Genomic DNA, 22,345 nt, shown 5'->3' with positions numbered 1-22,345 from the left:
AGAGAGAGTTTATGTTGGGTAATAAATGTGAAATATATAAAAATTTTATTGCATGTCTATGTAAGTGTGGTTGTATTGCAAGTGTATTTCCATTTCATTTTGTAATTAAAAAAAAAAATTGTGATGGTTCTTAATTGTTGGTTTATGTTTTACTCAAGGTATACCTGAAACATTCCCGCCAAGAACCCGGTGCCTGTTATTTGCCAAACGGGAAGGAGTTTTATGATGCTTGTGTCCGTTTCCATACATCATCCAACCTGAGTCCTGAAGAGATCCACAAGCTTGGGCTGTCGGAAGTTGAACGTATCAAATCCGAAATTATGAAAATCTACAAGGCTGAGAATCTTCCATTGGACATGAAAGAATGTAGTCAAATACTTAAGACAAGGAAAGAATTCTTTTGTCAAACAAAGGTAGGCATGGCATTGTTGTTGATTACATATAAATACATAGTAACCCCTTTCATATCCTCTTCATATGTTGGGGCCATGGCAGAAAGCCACCATTCCCACAAACATCATCTAGAGTGATTGATGAATGAGACAATCCCTCCAGTGTTGGTACTAGTGCACCCAGTACACACTGGTTAGCAAATGAGTGAACCTGACCTCCAACTGTGACTAAAGTGATCTCTGGTGAGAGCTAAAATCATGGTTTAATACAATCTCACAATAAACTTTTAAAATGTTCTTTTGTATTTATGCATCATCATCATCATCGTTTAACATCCATTTTCCATGCTAGCATGGGTTGGACAGTCCGACCGGGGGCTGAGAAGCCAGGAGGCTGCACCAGGCTCCAATCTAATCTGGCAGTGTTTCTACAGCTGGATGCCCTTCCTAACACCAACCACTCCATGAGTGTAGTGGGTGCTTTTTACGTGCCACCGGCACAGGTGCCAGGCGAGGCTGGCAACAGCCACGATTGGATTGGTGCTTTTTACGTGCCACCGGCACGAAAGTCAGTCAAGGTGGCACTGGCATCAGCCACGTTCGGATGGTGCTTTTTACGTGCCACTGGCACAGGGATCACAACTACAATTTCCATTGATTTTTGATGTTGATGTACTTGACTCAATAGGTCTCCTCAAGCACAGGAGTCAAATGGTTTTCTTGTTGTCTGCTGCCAAATGTGATTGGCTGTAATGTATATCAGCTGGTATGCTGGATGATTGCATGAGTGTTTTATTGTAATTTGTGATAAAAATTACCAAACATGGTAATAATTCAGATAGAAATGTTGCAAGATCAAATTTGAGAAGAAACCTGTTACAATTTAATCATCTAAATTCAAACCAGTGGCCCATTTCAGTTACTTCCCGTAGATATTTTTTTTTTTTAAATTCAGCAAATTATGGTGGCTGAAAATTATGGTTCTTTCTCTTTTTAAATAATCTATGACAACTGGTTGATGGCAATGTTGATGAGGTCAGTTTTTTGGGGATGCAAAAGACATTGTGTTTATTGACTATCTTCAAAAGGCCACACCCTCAATGGAGAGTATTAAAGCCAACTCACTGAGACATTTATGAAAAACTGTTAAGACCAAACACCCAGGAAATCTAATGAAAAGTGTCTTCTTCATCAAGATAATGCTGCAGTACACAAGCTGTGTGCTGCAACATTGGTTGCTGTGCATGACTTGGCTTTGAATGGGTTGACCACTTCCCCCACTATCCTGATTTGGCCCCATCTGATTATCATCCGTTCCCCAACATGAGAAAACTTTTGGCTGTGAATGCATATTACAATAGTGAGGATGTCATATCTGCTGTTGTTACCTTTTTTGACCAACAGGATGAAAGCTTCTTCACTAATGGGATTACAACAATGCAATGGCAATGGAAGAAGTGTGTGGACTGCAAATGGAGCTATGTTGAAAAATAAACCTCATTTGGTCAGCCTATGAACTTTTCAGCTAACCCTCATTGTATAATCTCATTGCTACTCATGCTACTCATTGATGAGCTGATGGAGCCTTTAACTAGTCCTTCACCTTGCTAAAAACAGCAGCCAGATTTCCTTTAAATGATCCATACCGTCCTACAAAAAAAACAAAAACAAAAAAACTAATAGATATAGTAGATATTATTGTCCAGGCTACTATTCTTGAGAAATGTCAGGATGGTCATACCATTGAATTTGGGCTACTCTATCAGGACTGACTTTGGACTAAGGAGTAGCAACATCAACTTCATTATAATTGATGTTTTTGTTACCTGTTAATATTTATATTTTTAATGTAACATGTATGTATATAGCCAGCCCAGGGCTCTTCTCAGCTGCTTTTGTTCCTAATATAGTAATAGCAGTCAGGCTTATTGGTAAGTGAAGTTTGTGAGGAAGCACGCTGTGTTAGGTTGTATTTGTATGTTATCTGATGGTACTCATATCACCTATAGATATGCAGTTGGTTAGGATGTGATATCCACCATCTTTCTTCTCCTTGTTATTCTATTATCATTTTCAGTGTTATCATCATCATCATCATCATTAGTATTTGATAAGTGATTTAACATTTGTTCTTTGATGTGTTAGCTCTGATGCTAAGGCTAGGCTCTTTCTCATTTCAGGAAGAATTATTAGAATATGTCAAGAAAATTTGTGAGGATGAAATCATGCCCCTAATTCCAAAGTATTTTAAAGATCTTCCAGACATAGAAATGATGTAAGTAGAACTAAATTTTGTCTTTTAATTATTCCTGCTTTCCAATTTTTTAAAGATTATTTAAACTTCTTAAAAAAAAAAAGAGTGTTCTATATATAAAAGCAGGCATTGCATCTTTGAGCAAGGCATTTTGTTTTATGTTGCTCCAGCCCACTGAGTTAAAAAAAGGAGTACCAGTCTAGTACTGGTGCAACACTTTCTCTCCTTAGCTGTCATATCCAAGATATTAAACTGGGTCAAGGGTGAGCAAGTTGCTGGGTGATTGTATTTGCTCATGGTCACGTGAGCTCTTGAGAAAATAAGTGAAAGTATGGATACAACAAGGAAGCAGTGATGAAGTTTTGTGGCAGAGGGAGTATAGAACAAATGAAGGGTGGATGCATGTTGTGCTAGGGAAAGAGAGAGGATGGGAAATAAGTCAGTCAGTGAGCAATTGTGATTGCTATTTTCAACACTAGCTAGTATATGCATCCACTATTTTCCATTTTAAAAGAATGTCATTTGAAATTTGAATATCAAATTCTGTTTGTGGCTATGAGCCAAAATATTATAAAGGTTATTTTTCAATATGCCAGAAAGAAACATTTCTGTTTAATTGTAATAGAAAACATAGGAAATATACCAAGTGTAATCTAGTTGTATCAAATGGATGAGGTGTAGATTATCTACCAGATTTATAGAGCAGAAAACTATAATTCTGAAAAATATATACCATAAATCCTCGAGTATAATCCACATTTTTTTCCCCAAAATTTAAAGGTCAAAATCCCTAGTGCGTACTATATATGAGGTTAAAAATGAAAATTATTTTCTAGGCAATGTCCGAGTCTCTATTTGCTGTCTGGCAATGTTTATTCAAATGCATTTTGTGATGTAGGGCGCAAAAATCCCTTAAGCTAAGCCTAAAAGCAATGAAGTCATAAAGGGATCATCCATAACTTGCAGTAAGCAACATTTATTAAAATAAAAGTATTCAGAACACAGAATATCATGTAACAAACACAATTTGCAAACATTTACATTCCCATATAACAGTTAAGAACATCACCATTATTGTATTACGCATGCGTGGAAGTGTTTGTTCGACTAGGTGCTGCTGGCTTAATTACACACGACTCAAGTTAGAGAAGGGGTGCGTGTTATACACAATGTTTAGATTTTTCAGAGGTACACCCCTCTAAAAATACCCTGCGTATTATACTCAAGGGCAGATTATACTCGAGGATTTACAGTATTATATTATGGTTAGACTCAAAGGTTTCTTTGAGCCGTCGTTGTCAATACTGTCCATTCATATCTGTTTTTCACGCTGGGATGGGTTGGACAACAAAGTTTTGTAAACATAGCTTACTTCTTAAATTTAAAGAAATGGATAAATATTTTGAAATTTCTTGGTAATGGTGTATCTTACATATTTTTGAAATTTGGTAACTTTTGATTGTTGATAGCTTTTTACTGTCCCTACAAAGTGTTCAGTCAGCATATATTATTTACTTTGCAAGGTACTAGGCATGACAATTAAAATTCTATGACATATGAGCAACTCTCACTTATGCCATTGATATCATTGAAAAAAAAAAAGCATGTTCATTAAAGATCCGGTGCCAGAGCAGCTAACAGGCTTCTGTGCTGGTGGCACATAAAAGGCACCATTCGAGCGTGATCGTTACCAACATTGCCTTACTGCCGGTAGCATGTCTAAAAAGATTTGAGCAAGGTTATTGCCAGTACCGCCTGACTGGCTCCCGTGCAGGTGGCACGTAAAAACACCCACTACACTCTCGGAGTGGTTGGCGTTAGGAAGGGCATTCAGGTGTTGAAACTCTACCAGATCAAAATTGAAGCCAGGTGCAGCCATCTGGTTTGCCAGCCCTCAGTCAAAATCGTCCAACCCATGCTAGCATGGAAAGCGGACATTAAATGATAATGATGATGATGATGATTTTCTCTCCTCTGAGTCATAAGCTTTTGAGTTCAATAAAGATCTACTCCATCATTAACATTGCTTAATTAGTATTCTCATTTAACAATATTTGTAAAACTAGAAACATGTTACTTTTCCAATATAGATAGGTGCAGGCGTGGCTGTGTGGTAAGAAGCTTGCTTCCCAACCACGTGGTCCTGGGTTCAGTCCCACAGCATGGCACCTTAGGCAAGTGTCTTCTACTAAAGCCTTGGGTCAACCAAAGCCTTGTGAGTGGATTTGGTAGATGAAAACTGAAAGAAGGCTGTCATATATATATATATATATATATATATATATATATGTATGTGTGTCTTTGTATCTATGTTTGTCCCCTCACCATTGCTCAAGAACCGATGCTGGTATGTTTATGTCCTCAAAACTTAACGGTTTGGCAAAAGATACCGATAGAATAAGTACTAGGTTTACAAAGAATAAGTCCTGGAGTCGATTTCTTCTGCTAAAGGCGGTGCTCCAGCATGGCCACAATCAAATGACTGAAATGTGTAAAAGAGTAATCACATATAAAAATATGAGAAAAAAAAAACAGCAACCCAACACATATAAATTTATTTTCTTGTCCTCTATTCTTCTCTTCACCTTGAAAGAATCAAGCCTACTCCTGAAGGTATGGATAGTTCTCCAGCTGCTTTCTACTTGGCTGGAACACCAGATGGCTCCCGAATGGGCACTTATATGATCAACACCAGTAAATTTGATGTCAGGTAAGAATTTATGTTTCTTAATTTCTTTTTGATACCCAGCTATTTATTCCTCAATTTTTAAAGTTACATATGAAAGTTTACTGGATATTTTTCTAATATAAGTGTGTTATTGCTACTACTATTATCTTTGAGAATAAATTATGTGAAATAGTAAATTAGTATGGAGTAACTACTGTATAGCAAGCACTAGTGTATAAGTGGTAAAAGAACCCCGTTTTGGTCATGAATGACCATGGGATAGCACATAGAAAGTTCCCCTCTGAGGCACAAGTCTGGGTAATGTTGTTTATAGAAGACCAGTAGGCGTCCATGCATACCAGCCTCCCGTCTCTATGCCACTGACGTTATTCAAGGGAGAGACAAAGGCCGATACAGCTTGGCACCATTGACGTCGCAACTCATTTCTACAGATGAATGAACTGGAGCAATGTGAAATAAAGTGTCTTGCTCAAGAACACAACACGCAGCCTGGTCCAGGAATCAAATTCACTCTCTCATGATTGGGAGCCTGACGCTCTAACCACTGAGACATGCACCAGCAAATCTGAGTCTGTTGCCATGTTTAACCCTTGTTTGTTGCTACTTCACTTGTTCCACTAAAAAATTTGAGAAAAGTGTAAGTCTCTGAATTATCATTCACAGGAGTCAGTATGACTAATCACTAATTAACAGATAACCTAGTTTAGAACTGATCAAGTAACTGACTCTATTTATCATACTCATGCTTGAGTATGATAAATTTATCATATCATACTTGAGCGTGATCGTTGCCAGAGCAGCCAACTGGCTTCCGTGCCGGTGGCACGTAAAAGGGCACCATTCAAGCTTGATCGTTGCCAACATCACCTTACTGGCACCTGTGCCGGTGGCATGTGTAAAAAGATTTGAGCGAGGTCATTACCAGTACCGCCTGACTGGCCCCTATGCCAGTGGCACGTAAAAAGCACCCTCTACACTCACGGAGTGGTTGGCATAAGGAAGGGCATCCAGCTGTAGAAACTCTGCCAAATCAAGATTGGAGCCTGGTGCAGCCATCTGGTTCGCCAGCCCTCAGTCAAAATCGTCCAACCCATGCTAGCATGGAAAGCAGACGTTAAATGATGGTGATGATGATGCATTGGGTGAATAAACAATTACTTTTTAATTGATTGTAGAAGGATGATTGTTTTTTAAAAAGAAAGATATATTTATTGGTTAAATCTATTGATGAATGTTTGCCTATAAACTATTCGAAAATTTTATTCTGTTGTATATTCACTTCCATTTCCCTGGTCAAACAAAAGAAAAGTGTAATTCTTCTTAAAATGTCTGATTATTTTCTTCTAAATATATTTCAAATTTTTTTCTTTGTAGCCCTAAATATGAAATACCTGCCTTATGTTTACATGAAGGAATTCCTGGTCATCATACCCAGGTTAGTTTTATCTAAAATTTTCAGATTGGAGAGAAGTTCTAGTAAATCCAACATTCTTTGATAATTTGAGAGAATTAGTATCTTAAAGTTAAATATTAACTTAGATATTTTTTGAAAAATAATTTTATAAGCAACTAGCAGTATCGCCCGGCGTTGCTCAGGTTTGTAAGGGAAATAACTATATAAGCATTTTTAGAGAGTTATAGCAAAAAAATAGCAAAAAATGCATTAAAAATGGAAAAAAAATGATGGTAAATTTTTTAAAAAATCGTTGACTAATCGTAGACATTTTTAGAGAGTTACTTCCCTTAGCGAAAAAAATGCATTAAAATAGAAAAAAATGATGGTGAATTTTTTTTTAAATCGTAGACTCATCGTAGACGCGCGCTAATACCCAGAAGGGCTCGATATGAATCACAACTATAAGATACCCGGTTTTGGTTAAACTGCACCGCAAAATGTGGGAGTAGTTAGGAATCTAAATCATAGGAGACAGACACACAACCTTACTTTTATATATAAAGATTATAACTGAGTCAGATCCCAGTAATGGTATTTACACAGCACAAGCATCATACCAGTTCCTGTAATAACCATACACTTTTTGAACTTAAATCTTGATATTCATCCTAGAACCATGAGAATTAGTTGTGAAGGTCTTAATGTATGTGGTGGTGGTATTATTGTTGGGTATCTTCAGTTAACTGTGTTATTGTTGGTGGTGGTGGCTTTGTAGTGCAGCTCCTGTTAACCTTGACTGAGCAGGTATATGATGTGTAGATATCAAATTAAATGATTAAATGCAATTCAGTACTTTAGTTTTTCCACCTGGTTGATGGAGACATGGGACATAAATCCAAGGGGTAAGAACTGATGGAGTGTATATGTGGGCAACTTAAGTTGGGTGTTCATGTGTCACATATAGTCAAAAGCTTTGATGATGTCAGGGACAACATCATTGGTGGTGCCCAAATCCTCAAAGGTAAGATAGAGAAAGCAGGTCTGCAGTAGAAACCATGCTGATGAGCATTAAGAAAGGAAAGAGATTCAAATTATAAAGGCAATAGTTGTGTATGACTTTTCATCACCTTTGAGATGTTGGAAATTAAAGGCAATGAATTGTAGATAGATTCTTTTTATCAAGTTGAGATACACTGTCACATATTTTCATATATTGGAGCAGTTGTGCACTGTGGCATGTAAAAAACACCATCCGAACATGGCCGATGCTAGCACCGCCTTGACTGGCTTCAGTGCTGGTGGCACGTAAAAAGCACCAACCAATCGTGGCCGCTGCCAGCCTCCCCTGGCACCTGTGTTGGTGGCATGTAAAAAGCACCCAATACACTCATGGAGTGGTTGGCATTAGGAAGGGCATCCAGCTGTAGAAACACTGCCAGATCAGACTGGAGCCTGGTGCAGCCTCCAGGCTTCCCAGACCCCGGTTGAACCGTCCAACCTGTGCTAGCATGGAAAACGGACGTTAAACTATGATGATGATGATGAGCACATGTGTGCTCATGTTGATAAAATAGATGAGGCCAGGAAGGAGAGTTTGAGAAGAGTTTTTGTATAGAGTTGGAGAGAAAATGGGTGACTTTTTGTGCAAGAGTGTTAAATACAGAGTCATCTTAGATATGAAGATTCTGAAAAGTTCATAGAGATCCTCTTAACTAAGAGTCAGCTGGTCAAACTGAAACTTGGAAGGTAATAGAATACATAGAAATTTATGATGTGAGTGTAAAAATGTGATCCTCGCTTTTACAAGTTAGGAATGTTCTGAAGATGTGTCCCAGCCTACTAAAGAGCAACATTTCTGACTTAATGCAGTTAAGGTTAGGATTAGAAATTTTAATTAGTGTTGAAAATTATCGTTATCTGAATGACTAATTGTGGTCAGAAAAAGTAGGGGAGACAATTTCAAATTTCAATTTTTCCATACATCATCTTGTGATGCACCTAGACACATCATCAGTGATGTTTTCTTGGGTCATTATGTGTTTTGGATCATTTGACATCAGACGCCTTCTCCTGGGTGACCCGACTGAGGTTGATCAAGCCTTCAGAGCTTGTGTCCAATTAGCACTATCTCTGGTAACACTACGCCTTCCAGTGCTTGCACCGCCTGATCCACAGTTACCTCTGCTGCCTCCACAGCCATCTTGATGGTTTTCCAGCCTACTGGTTCCTGTGATGCTAAGCATGTTGTAAGTGCAATTAATATATAAATAACTACTATGTTGATTGAGTATCTTCTCATTACCCTAGGTATGATTTTTGTAAGGTCAGTAATATGGAGATCTGCATTTCTATCTCGCAAGTGAGCTTTCTTACCTCCGAGGCTGTTAAAACATATTTAGCTACTATATTGTTCAGAGTGGATAACCTGTGTTGAAGTTCCCATCATGGTAACTAGAGTTGTGGCCCAGTGGTTAGGGCAGCGGACTTGCGGTCATAGGATCGCGGTTTTGATTCCCAGACCGGGCGTTGTGAGTGTTTATTGAGCGAAAACACCTAAAAGTTCCACGAGGCTCCGGCAGGGGATGGTGGTGATCTCTGCTGTACTCTTTCACCACAACTTTCTCTCACTCTTACTTCCTGTTTCTGTTGTACCTGTATTTCAAGGGGCCGGCCTTGTCACTCTCTGTGTCACACTGAATATCCCCGAGAACTACGTTAAGGGTGCACGTGTCTGTGGAGTGCTCAGCCACTTACACGTTAATTTCACGAACAGGCTGTTCCGTTGATTTGGATCAACCGGAACTCTCATCGTCGTAACCGACGGAGTGCTTCCACAACTAGAGTTGTTGTTTAGCCTCAACTCACTTCTGATCAAACAGCCATATAATCAAAGATATTCTGGTCAAGACCATTCTATCTTTTGTTCCAGGTTTGGTATTCTCTGGATGACAGTAGACAATATATCCTTCCATTTCTAAGAGGGCAGTATTGAAATTGAAGGAGACTTGGCTATTAATTTCTAGCAACTGCACGGATCTCTTATTTGTAACATGCGTTTTATTAATGCTATTCTGATTTTCTCCAATTTTATTTTTTTCCCTTCAGGCATCAGCGGCCTTGAAAATAGAAAACTGTCCAGCATTTCGATGCTTCATGCAGGATATGAAATATTATCTTGCACCTTCTCGCTTTCTGCTTCATACTGCTTATATGGAAGTAAGTAATTTTTTTGTTAGTTTTTATTTTTGATATATTTGGAGATATTTACTTTCATTCCTCGAATCATCATTATTTGGAAAATATTAAGCTGGGATCACCAAGCGTAGATTGGCATATTTCGGTCATATTATGTGGAGAAAATCCCTGGAGAAGGACATCATGCTCACAATGATCAGTGGCAAGAGAGGAAGAGGCCGACCAAGAACCCGCTGGCTTGAAACCATCAGGAGTGATACCGGAATGGACATAGCCAATCTGAAAGAAGCGGCCCAGGATAGAACTGACTGGAGGACACTGATCCAATGAGTGACCGAGAGTCGACTTCAACTGAGCGGATAGAGAGAGAGAATGTTGTTACACCTGTGTGTTAGATTAGCAGTGTGACTGCACCTTTGTGTGCATCTGATGTGAGTAATGTATTGATTTGGTAGGTCTAATTGACTGCTCTGCATGTGTGTGTGTGTGTGTTGTGCATGCATGTATGTGTATGTGAGAGTATGAATGGCATTTAGAACTCACTTATGTATGTGTGGTTTGACTACATATCCGATGAAGAGATATCTGGTGAAGGGATATTATTAATTAATATCCTAGAAACAGCTGTAAGACCTTCTATCTATAAATGCTCTAATATCTATACAGCCTTGGTTTTTTTATCTTATTATGTAAAAAATTCTTATATATATATATATATATATATATATATATATATACACACACACACACATATATATTTATGTATATATATATGTATTGTGAGTTAGAGGTTGGGAAACCAACTAAGGGATAGTACCTATTCAATATACTGCTGATAGTGTACCCAATTATTCATATATTCTTATAAATATATATATATATATATATATATATATGTATATATATATATACAACTTATAAACAAGGGCAAAAGAAAAAAATTTCAATGCCAAATATGCCAAAATAGACTTAATCGTCAATAACCATATAATTTATCACTAATGTAGGATAAAATTGTTTTCTTTTGCCCTTGTTTATAAGTTGTTTATAAATTTAACCTTTAAAGGTATTTTTTTAATATGCTGGCCATTGATAAAATTTTTTCAAAAATGTTGTCCTATATTAGATGTAAATATATATATATAATATATATATATATAGCGCAGGAGTGGCTGTGTGGTAAGTAGCTTGTTTACCAACCGCATGGTTCCGGGTTCAGTCCCACTGCGTGGCACCTTGGGCAAGTGTCTTCTACTATAGCCTCGGGCTGACCAAAGCCTTGTGAGTGGATTTGGTAGACGGAAACTGAAAGAAGCCTGTCGTATATATATATATATATATATGTTTGTGTGTCTGTGTTTGTCCCCCTAGCATTGCTTGACAACCGATGCTGGTGTGTTTACGTCCCCGTTACTTAGCGGTTCGGCAAAAGAGACCGATAGAATAAGTACTGGGCTTACAAAGAATATGTCCCGGGGTCGATTTGCTCGACTAAAGGCGGTGCTCCAGCATGGCCGCAGTCAAATGACTGAAACGAGTAAAAAGAGTATATTAGATGTAAATATATATATATATATATATATATATATTTATAATACAAAATGAGAAAATGGAGAAACATACCTAAATCAATCATCAACCATCAGATAATACCCACTCAATACTTTATTAAATATATATATATATTTATTTATTTATTTTGCTTTTGACAGGGTTGGGGCCTTTACTGTGAAGCACTTGGAAAAGAGATGGGATTGTATACAGATAACTATAAACTGTAAGTAAATGTGAACACAATACAGTTTGATGTTCTTTTTAATGCTGTTTCAATATTAAAAAAAAACATATTATAAAGGAAAACACTTGAGAAATTTAAACTATTAATTCATCATTTACTTTTGGAAATAGTATTTTTATGTCTGTATTGTATCTTAATGGTTGTTTCCTTGTATGAATTTAAAACTTTTAGGTTGGGCCGTTACAATTTTGAAATGCACCGAGCATGTCGCCTTGTGGTTGATACAGGAATTCATGCCATGAGGTAAGTCTGTCATCAAGATATTCTTTATTTTCTGATGTAGTTAAAAATTTAAAAAATAAGGTGTGTTTAAAAACATCAAATATTTTATTGACTTTTAAGGATATGAAGACAGCGAAAGCCTATGATGTGGGCAGCCTGGTGTGCTTTTGATCAGGTGTCAGATGATGTGGCATCCATCAAGTAGAAACGTTCATCATGCCAAGTTCGGAATGCAGAATATTCTCAAGCCTCTCAAGGGATATGCTAACAGCATTGGCTATTTGATTCATGGTCAATCACTTGTCATCCATCACCATGGGGTGAACACAATCAACGTTTTCCTCAGTGGTGATAGTTTAGGTCATCTTAGGTCGTCTTAGGTCATCTTCAAGACTCCCTTCCCTCCTAAATTCAGCTGTCTACTTTTGCACTGTTGATAAAGCTGGTGCATCATCCCCTAATATAGCAACCTTGTCAGCATAAATGTTCTTGGGGGCTAAACCCTTTTTCTGCAAGTACTTGATAAAACCACGATGCCGAATTTTGTCCATTTTCAAGAGAAGTAGCTATTAGTTACTTTTGAAGTCTTATTTGAACAGTCAGATGTCTGTTTAACTGGAAAGAAACAAAGCTGTTATTAATAAGAAGTGTTGAAATTAATGTATACAACTTTTCATAGCTCTAGCATTACTTGTTCATAGTCAACCTATGAACTTTACAGCCCACCTTCGTACATGTTTGGATTGGAGAAGCCCTAGATTCAATTATGCACAGATGAAAGTATTAGCAAAAGAGAAAACTATTATTACCAACTAAGATGTGGTTATGCTGGATATGCAGAAAAGGAGGAAGGAGAAATTCTATACTATGTACTCAATGCAGATAATGTGCAGAAAAGCAGTACTGTACAATTCTTTGCATCAAGTGGTGCTGATCTCTAATTGTAGAGGGAACACGTGGAAGGAGTAGACCCAGGAAGATGTGGGGATGAAGTGCTGAGAAAGGATCTACAGATGTTGAGACTCACAGAGGAGATGACAAGGGACCAAGACTTCTGGGATTTTGCTGTGTTTGAAAAGACATGCCAAGCTACGTTTAAAATATGCCCTTCCTAATGCCAACCACTCCGAGAGTGTAGTGGGTGCTTTTACGTGCCACTGGCACGGGGGCCAGTCAGGCAGTACTGGCAATGACCTCGCTCGAATGTCTTTTCACGTGCCAGTAAGGCGATGCTGGTAACGATCACGCTCGAATGGTGCCTTTTACGTGCCACCGGCATGGAAGCCGCTTAGCTGCTTTGGCAACAATCATGCTCAGATGGTGCTCTTAGCACCCTACTAGCATGGGGCTCAAGTGCCAGTAAGGTGACGCTGGTAGCGATCACACTCAAATGGTGCCCTTTTATGTGCCACTGGCACGGAAGCCGGTTAGCCGCTCTGTCAACGATCACGCTCGTATGGTGCTCTTTGCATCCCGCTAGCATGGGTGCCAGTCACCAAATTTGATTTCGATTTCACTTGCCTCAACAGGTCTTCACAAGCAGTGTGTGTGTGTGTAGTATGCATATGTGTGTGTGTGCGTGTGTATATGTGTGCATCTTGACATCGCATGTCAAATAGTTTCATGAATTGTTGGTGCATCTGTTTTTATTCTATTATAACGATATTCTAATGTCAACCACTTAATTATAAACTGACATTCTGATATAAAAACATCTCTCTCTCTCTACTGTCTATCTGTCTGTCTGTCTGTCTCTCTCTCTCTCTCTATATATATATATGCATATAAGAGAAAGAACATGTGTACACTTGCATTTATAGATTTTTGTATGTTTAAATATACAAAAATGTCTTTTAAGTAATAGTTTTTGTGAATGATTTACAAATAATTATCTATCTTCAGGTGGTCACGTCAGAAGGCTATTGATTATATGAACGAAAACTGCCCTATTGATTCCTTATCCATTTCAAACGAAGTTGATCGTTATATTACATGGCCAGGACAGGTAAAGCTGGAATTTTCAGACAATGTTTCTATTATTCATGAAATTCTATTGAAATATATCTTTTCATGTATTATTTTTGTTGCTTTTTTGTTTTTAAATATAAAAAAACTAATTTGAATAATATTGTGACAAATTTTAACAAATTATTGAAATTTATTACAAAAAATAGTTGTAATCATCACCATCATTATCATCATCATTTAGCGTCCGCTTTCCATGCTAGCATGGGTTGGACGGTTCAACTGGGGTCTGTGAAGCTGGAAGGCTTCGTCAGGCCCAGTCAGATCTGGCAGTGTTTCTACGGCTGGATGCCCTTCCTAACGCCAAATGTTGATTGCATAATATTATGAGGGATATAATAAATTTTTTCGCCATTTGGCCAAGTGATTAAGAAATGTTGTTTTGCAACTATGTGGTTTCAAGTTCAGTCCTACTGCATAACACCTTGGGCAAGTGTCTTCTATTATAGCCCTGGGATATTGTAAATTCAGAGTAAATATTGTAGATGGACACTTTGAGCAAGCCTGTCAAATATGTGTGTGTGTGTATGTTGTCGGTCTTTGGGTTTGTGTTTGTCCTCCCCCACTACTACTGCATGACAGCCAGCCATTCAAGAATTTGGACCTGGAGATCTCCATTTCCAGTGACTTCAAGGGCCACCTCCCAGTGGTGTCAATGAAGAGCCCTCAACTACAAGACGACCAAAGTTTTTTTTTACTAAGGTCTGGGATCTCCCGCCCCTAAGCCCTAGACCATCACCTAATCACTCTTACCCATCTTGCTGCTTAACAACAACAACAGCATGACAGCCGGTGTTGGTTTGTTTATATCCTCATAACTTAGTAGTTCAATAAAAAATACTAGGCTTACATAAATAAGTACTGGGGTCGATTTGTTTGACTAAACACTGGCTGCAGTCTTATGACTGAAACAAGTAAAAGATAAAAATAGATTTTAAAATTAAAATTCGATTAATAAAATATTTAAAAAAGTAGAAATATCAAGTCTTTACATATAGTAGTTTCCCCACTCTCTTCTTCTCTCCCTCTCTATCTCACCCTCCCCACCTCCACATCTTTTGTCATTGATTCAATAACCTCAGTTCCTCTGAACTAGTTAACTACTTAATTGGTCTGCTCATCTTTCCTCCTCCTCCTGCCACTATTACAGTGTCCAGATTTTGAATTTATCACTTTGAAGATTTCAGTTCTTAAGATACCAGATTAATCAAAACTCCCCTCCTTGCTCATTGTTTTTCTAAGCACATTATTCATTTGCCTCTGGGGCTGAATAATGAACATTGGTTCATTTCCCTAACTATTTTCTAAGTAGTTTCAATTGCTTAAAGATTACCTAAAATATAAGGATTAAGAGATCTTTCTGTCTATCTTGTTAGGCGACTTGCCTCGATCAAATCGAAAGGATGAAAGGCAAAGTCGATCTCGTTGGAATTTGAACTCAGAACGTAGCGGCAGACGAAATACCTATTTTTTTACTACCCACAAGGGGCCAAACACAGAGAGGACAAACAAGGACAGACAAATGGATTAAGTTGATTACATCGACCCCAGTGCGTAACTGGTACTTAATTTATCGACCCCGAAAGGATGAAAGGCAAAGTCGACCTCGGTGGAATTTGAACTCAGAATGTAATGGCAGACAAAATACAGCTATGCATTTCGCCCACCGTGCTAACGTTTCTGCCAACTCACCACCTTCTCTCAGCAATGTGAAATGAAGTGTTTTGCTCAAGAACACAACGCATCGCCCAGTCCAGGAATCGAAACCACAATCTTACAATCATGATGCTGACACCCTAACCACTAAGCCACGCATCTCCATGCTAGATGCCCTGATCTTCCATAGCAGTTTTCATATCCTCAACTTGAGATCCAGAGTCTTCTAGAAGTTGATCAATATATATTCTTTTTGGTTTCTGTTTGATGGATGCCACGTCTCCTGACATTTGACCAAAAGTGCATCAGGCTGATCACATTATGGGAAAATCTGACATTGAGACAGATCCAGCTGATTAGCCAGGATGAGTGTTGGGTTCAGTACTTTGAGGCAGAGACAAAGAGACAATCCATTCAGTAGAAACACCCCCTCCTCACCTGCTCCAAAGAAGGCGAAGGTAGTTTAGTCTGCAGGGAAGCTGGTGGCATCATGTTTTTGGGATGCAAAAGGCATATTTATTGACTGCCTTGGAAAGAGCCATGCTATTAATGGAGAAAAGGCACAGGAGTGGCTGTGTGGTAAGTAGTTTGCTTACCAACCACATGGTTCCGGGTTCAGTCCCACTGCATGGCACCTTGGGCAAGTGTCTTCTACTATAGCCTCGGGTTGACCAAAGCCTTGTGAGTGGATTTGGTAGATGGAAACTGAAAGAAGCCCGTTGTATATATGTATATGTATATATATGTATGTATATATGTTTGTGTGTCTGTGTTTGTTCCCCCAACATCGCTTGACAACCGATGTTGGTGTGTTTACGTCCCCGTAACTTAGCGGTTCGGCAAAGAGACCGATAGAATAAGTACTGGGCTTCCAAAGAATAAGTCCTGGGGTCGATTTGCTCGACTAAAGGCGGTGCTCCAGCATGGCCACAGTTAAATGACAGAAACAAGCAAAAGAGTACTATGTCAAGTTGCTGAGACAGATACGAAAGGCTATCAAGACGAAACGCCCAGAAAAAGTGATGAAAGGGGTTTTTGTTTCACCAGGACAATGCTCCAGCACACAAGTCGTTGGTTTCAATGACCTTCGTGCGTGACTGAGGCGATTTGATGATTTTAAAGCTTTTATGTAGTTGCTTTACGTGCTTGAAATAGTATCTGAATCTCCCTCAAATCATTGCATTGCCTACCAAGGTTAGTTATGGCTGTAACACTTTAACTATAGTTTTGTTCAGTTGAGGATGCCTTGCAGCTGTTGCTAAGTTATTCTTCTGTTTTTTCCCCTTAATTCTATTGATTCTATACAAAACCCGATCTCTACTATTTTTTTATACAGAGCGCTAATCACAATGGCTATCGGCATGAAAAAAAAAATATTCAAAGGGAGGCAATTTCAGTTGAAGTAAATACTAAGTTGTCTCCCTTACATGTCATTGTTCTACTTTTATTTCCCTGTCAATAATTTGAATTGACGGTTGAATGTGCGAAGATGAAACCTTAGTGTTTAGTAAATGTAACTCATTGTTTGACGCCTGCTTTATTTCAAAATTGTCCTAAATTTAAAAAAAGAAAAAAATCACTTAATTTTGAATTTGTGATTAGATTTATTAATTCGTAATGTATTCGGCACTTCTCGAGCTGGCAGAACCGTTAGCACGCCGGGCGAAACGCGTAGCCGTATTTCGTCTGCCGTTACGTTCTGAGTTCAAATTCCGCCGAGGTCGACTTTGCCTTTCATCCTTTCGGGGTCGATAAATTAAGTACCAGTTACGCACTGGGGTCGATGTAATCGACTTAATCCGTTTGCCTGTCCTTGTTTGTCCTCTCCGTGTTTAGCCCCTTGTGGGTAAGTGCATGTGCGTACGTGTTGTAGATGGTGTGTGACCTAGTTAAGAGTGTTAGGCTTAAGAGTGTTAAAGTTGAGGGTTCAAAACTTGGACTGGGCAATGTATTGTGTTCATGATCATAATTTCACGTTGCTCATCTGAAAACGAGTATGAACGGACTGCTAGTGCAGCCGTCTCTCTCTCCAGCTGCTGCATTCTCGATATTTCATTGTGTCAATGGTGGAACAGCCAAGTAGATGTCTTTGTCTACTCAAGACTACACAAGCATTCCTCACTGAATTTCTGGGAAGATCATTAAACACCTTGATTTTGGCCACCAGCCCGGTCTTGGTGTTGCAGGCACAGCAGCTAATGTCTTTCTCAACTGTGCCCCACACATAGTACTCCATAGGATTACAATCGGGGTAATTAGGAGGCCAGAAATTAGGATTGGAGAAGTTGTTGAAATTCTCTGAGAACCACTTCTGATTCTTTCTGGAGGTATGGTAAAGAACTGAATGCTGTCAGACATATAGCTTTCCTGTACCAATCCTCTCCAGCCAGAGTTTGACCAAGGTCTCCAGCAACTTCATTTAACAGTCTGAATTGAGCTTAAGTCTCCATTCAAAAATGGGGTGAATTCTGGCACTTTCGCAGAAGATAGTTTTGTGCTTAAGAAAGGCATCAATAGTTTTAGTACAAAGCAATCATCATCATCATCATCATCATTATTCAACGTCCGTTTTCCATGCTAGCATGGGTTTGACGGTTTGACTGGGGTCTGAAAAGTCAGGAGGCTGCACCAGGCTCCAGTCTGATTTGGCAGTGTTTCTACAGCTGGATGCCCTTCCTAACGCCAACCACTCTGTGAGTGTAGTGGGTGCTTTTTACATGCACAGATGCCAGGGGAGGCTGGCAACGTCCATGATCGGTTGGTGGTTTTTACGTGCCACCGGCACGGACGCCAGTCAAGGCGGTGCTGGCATCGACCACGTTCGGATGGAGATAATTCTAATACATGATTTCTATGAATTCATTTGAAATTCCAGATATAAATTTTATTCCTAATAAATGTTTTAGTTTGCTTTAATTGAATTTTCAGGTTTATCAAATTTTTGTTATTACTTTCCTTTCTAATAAAACTGAATATTAATCTATCTGAATCTTTTATTTTGCAGGCTCTTGGTTACAAAATTGGAGAGCTGAAAATCTGGGAGTTTCGAAGGAAAGCTGAAAAGGCTCTAGGTAAATGTTTCTTATCCATTTGCTGTCTTTTAGTTTTCATAGAATTTATTCATTTTGTCTTGTTTGCAGTGATTCCATTGAATTGTCCACTTTTACTTTCTCATTGTAATCATATATTTTTATTGTCTGTCTGTTATTTTTTTTTTGAGTCTTTTGGATTTTCAATTTTAAAGTTTGATGAGATCTTTTTCAGTAAATTAGGCAAAATAGAATAGGAACTATAGGTATGGGACAATGGTGTTGGTGTCAGCGTCTGTGTATTTTCCATGTTTACATGGGTTGGAAATAGCATTGAATAAAGCAACATTTATGATGAAAATTTATGAAGCAATATTATTGAACTGATAATATTGAAGATAAATCTTCTACATTGAATAAAAATTGATTGAATTACCGTAAATCCTCGAGTATAGTCCGCCCTTGAGTATAATTCACAGGGGATTTATAGGGGGCTGTACCTCTGAAAAACCTAAACCTTGTATATAATACGCACCCCTTCTCTAACTTGAGTCAAGGAGGTCTATATAACGTCCTTGGTTTGTAAAAATTATATGGTAACGTCCTTTATTATTATGGTATATATAACATTATGCAAACGTGTAGCTTTTTTGTGCATTTTGTTTGCAGAAAATAAAGAAATATTTGCCAGACAGCAAATAGAGACTCGGACATTGCTTAGTAAATAATTTTCATTTTTAACCTCGTATATTTTGACCTTTAAATTTTGGGGAAAAAATGTAGATTATATTTGAGGATGTACGGTAATTGTAATTTTTTTGTAATATTAAGTGGGGTGAGTTAACAGAATCGTTAGCATGCCTGGCAAAATGCTTAGTGACATTTTGTCTGTCCTTAAGTTCTGAGTTCAAATTCCACTGAGGTTCACTTTGCCTTTCATCCTTTCGGAGTTCAGAAAATAAGTACCAGTTGAGCATTGGGGTCAATGTTATCGACTTTCCTTCTCTCCCGAACTTGCTGATCTTGTGCCAAAATTTGCAAACAATATTTTGTAATATTTATTTTTTCCCCCTGCTTTACAATGAAAGGTAATATCAACCTTATGGAATTTTGTCTCAGAATGTAGAGGTCAAAATTTCTCATATTAGGATAAATATTATAGGTATAGCTATGGCTAAAGTTTGTTTCTTAGCCATGTAGTCTTGAATTTAATGCTACTATGAAGCATCTTGGGAAAGTGCTCTGGGCTGACCAAAACCTTGTGAGGGGATTTGGTAGACAGAAATTCTGTATGACGGGGTGCTGAAAAGTACCCGGCTTTAAGGGTATTGTGAAAGGCCTGGTTGGAGGCCCAACCGTCCAAGTTCTTTTACAGGGCTTAGAAACACTGAAGGAATGCTGCAATAAGTGTGTGAATCTGAGAGGGGAATATGTTGAATAAAATCATAATTAACTGATTGTCCTGTATTTCCTTTTACCCAAAGCCGGGAACTTTTCAGCACCCTCTCGTGTACACACATATGTATGTGTACACATGTGTCTGTGTACATTCATGCTTCTCTGAAATTCATACAGCTACAGGTGGTGACATTGCTGTCATTTTCTGGTTAACTGGTCGTTCACTGGCTTTGCATCTTTGAAGATGGAATGAAATACTTGAAAAGCAGGTAAAGCTTAGTGACAGATGAGTCATCTAGCTGCAAAATAATCCCTTAGTAACATATTTGTTCAACCCATGCTACATGGAAAAATGAACGTGAAAGTAAAGAAGCCGCGATCGCAGGTCGCAGCGTTTGGCAGCCGCCAGCGCCTGCTTGGCTGGTCCAGGGCAGTGCACCTGTGCTCGACCCCCCTTCCGGTCGCGATGATACGGTTGGCCTTCTGCATTGGTCGCGGCGCAAATATTAGGCTGAGACCGACACATATGGGCTGTCGCAGCAGCCGCCGAGCTCCACGCACGGGTCTGGGCGTGCGGCAGCTTCATGTTTCCTAATGGCAGTGCCCCAGCATGGCCACACCTCATGAGCTGAAACTAAAATAAAAAAATAAAATTTTGATTACTAATTCTAGTTCTTTGTTACAATAAAATTACCATTGCATTGAATTCCTTGTCATAATGACTGAGATTTGATACTATAATTATTCATTTGTGTCATATTTAACTGAACAGTATTTTTTCAGAAAAGATATGTTCTTTATTACAGGTAGCAAATTTGATATTCGGGACTTCCATGATGTTGTGTTGAAAGCAGGCTGTGTTTCCTTGTGTATACTTGAAGAACTGGTTGACGACTACATTAAAGAAACACTACAGTAAAACCTAATTGGTAAACAGGAACATATCTAATAATGAAACCTGTCAAATAATACCGAAATACTATATTCACCTGTATAATCCTTCTGATTAAGACCCTCATCGCCAGTAAAGAAAGAATAATTTCTAATCATTTAGCAATCAAATAAATTTCATAATTTGACATATTTTATTCTCTAAAACAAAAAAATTAACTTCTATTCTGGAAATTTCTTGGCACTTGTCTCTTACTTAAACAAGGATTATTTTTGTATTTGATTTTTAAATGTTTTTAAACATTGCTATATTTTTATTGTCATTCTGTGTAAGTAAGCTCCTGGTGAAGAATTAAGTTCATGACTTTGGTTCAACTCCCAGTTGTAGCTATTTCGCTACATACTCTGGGGATTGGAAAATCTGACATCAAGGAAAGAGTTCTTCAAGAGAAAGTTGGGCCGTTCAAGAATTTGGACCTGGAGATCTCCATTTCCAGCGACTTCGAGGGCCACCTCCCAGTGGTGTCGGGCGTCAACAAAGAGCCCTCGACTACAACAAGATGACTAAAGTTTTTTTTTTTCCAAGGTCTGGGGTCTCCTGCCCCTAAGCCCTTGGCCATCACCCTTACTCGTCTTGTTGCTTAACAACAACAACAAGAGAAAGTTGACAGATTTTGCCTGTCAACTTTTCCCTTAAGAAAGACTCTGTCCAAAACTTTGGATTTTCCCACTCCCCATGGCAAAGTCATTGTACTTTTTTTTTTTTAATTAATCTTTACAAAATAATTCAAGTCTTATAGATGCAGACTAACACCTACTTAAGTCACTAATATCATTGTGAATGGCTTGAATGTTATATAACCTTACTTTCCTTTCTGAGGATTTTGAAGGAACAATATAATTTTTGCTGAAATTTAAGCTAAAATACTGCATTTCTGTTGCCAGTATTAATACAAATGCTACGTACACTTTTGAAATTTTGATCAAAGAAATAAAAGCAATTCTATTATTTTATAAACAGTTTGTGTTTGTTTTGTGAATATGTTGATGGTTGCTTTGTAGTTTAATTTATTAATTACTAATTTGCTTAATTTACTTAATACTAATTTACGTAATTCATAGAGATGGTACATCAATCTGAAAAAGAAATCTTCTTCCTAGGTAAGATGCTAAGTGATGTAAGCTAATTAATTGTCTAGAAATACATGTTATACCTAATTTTCAATTAGGGAACCTGAATCCTGTAGAACTAAATTAACTGCATAAAAACACAAATTTTTCTAGTCAGATATGAACCCATGGTCTAGTAGTTCTGAACTTAATCCACATTGTTATTTAACCTTTAATTTGTTTCTGTCACCTATAGTTATTAATCTTTTGATGACAAGATAAGCTGTCTG

The 22,345-nt window shown here is 38.1% G+C and overlaps 1 protein-coding gene across 1 annotated transcript in view; it reads left to right on the top strand.

Annotated features, from left to right (window-relative positions):
- The window catches only part of LOC115232424, a 47,544-nt gene extending 25,579 nt beyond the window's left edge, over positions 1-21,965 (top strand). Inside the window, exons 8-17 of the mRNA XM_029802288.2 lie at positions 159-413; positions 2,573-2,667; positions 5,240-5,356; positions 6,710-6,770; positions 9,837-9,947; positions 11,639-11,703; positions 11,896-11,967; positions 13,849-13,951; positions 18,632-18,698; positions 20,861-21,965. Coding sequence (XP_029658148.1) covers positions 159-413; positions 2,573-2,667; positions 5,240-5,356; positions 6,710-6,770; positions 9,837-9,947; positions 11,639-11,703; positions 11,896-11,967; positions 13,849-13,951; positions 18,632-18,698; positions 20,861-20,973 — 1,059 coding nt within the window. The 3' untranslated portion in view covers positions 20,974-21,965. The remainder of the gene's footprint in view (positions 1-158; positions 414-2,572; positions 2,668-5,239; positions 5,357-6,709; positions 6,771-9,836; positions 9,948-11,638; positions 11,704-11,895; positions 11,968-13,848; positions 13,952-18,631; positions 18,699-20,860) is intronic.
- Positions 21,966-22,345: the final 380 nt, after the last annotated feature.

This window comes from Octopus sinensis, linkage group LG2 (genome assembly GCF_006345805.1).
Source record: "Octopus sinensis linkage group LG2, ASM634580v1, whole genome shotgun sequence".
Classification (NCBI taxonomy): Eukaryota; Metazoa; Mollusca; class Cephalopoda; order Octopoda; family Octopodidae; genus Octopus; species Octopus sinensis.
The sequence above is the reverse complement of the archived record's forward strand: the minus strand, read 5'-3'. Positions and strand labels throughout refer to the sequence as shown.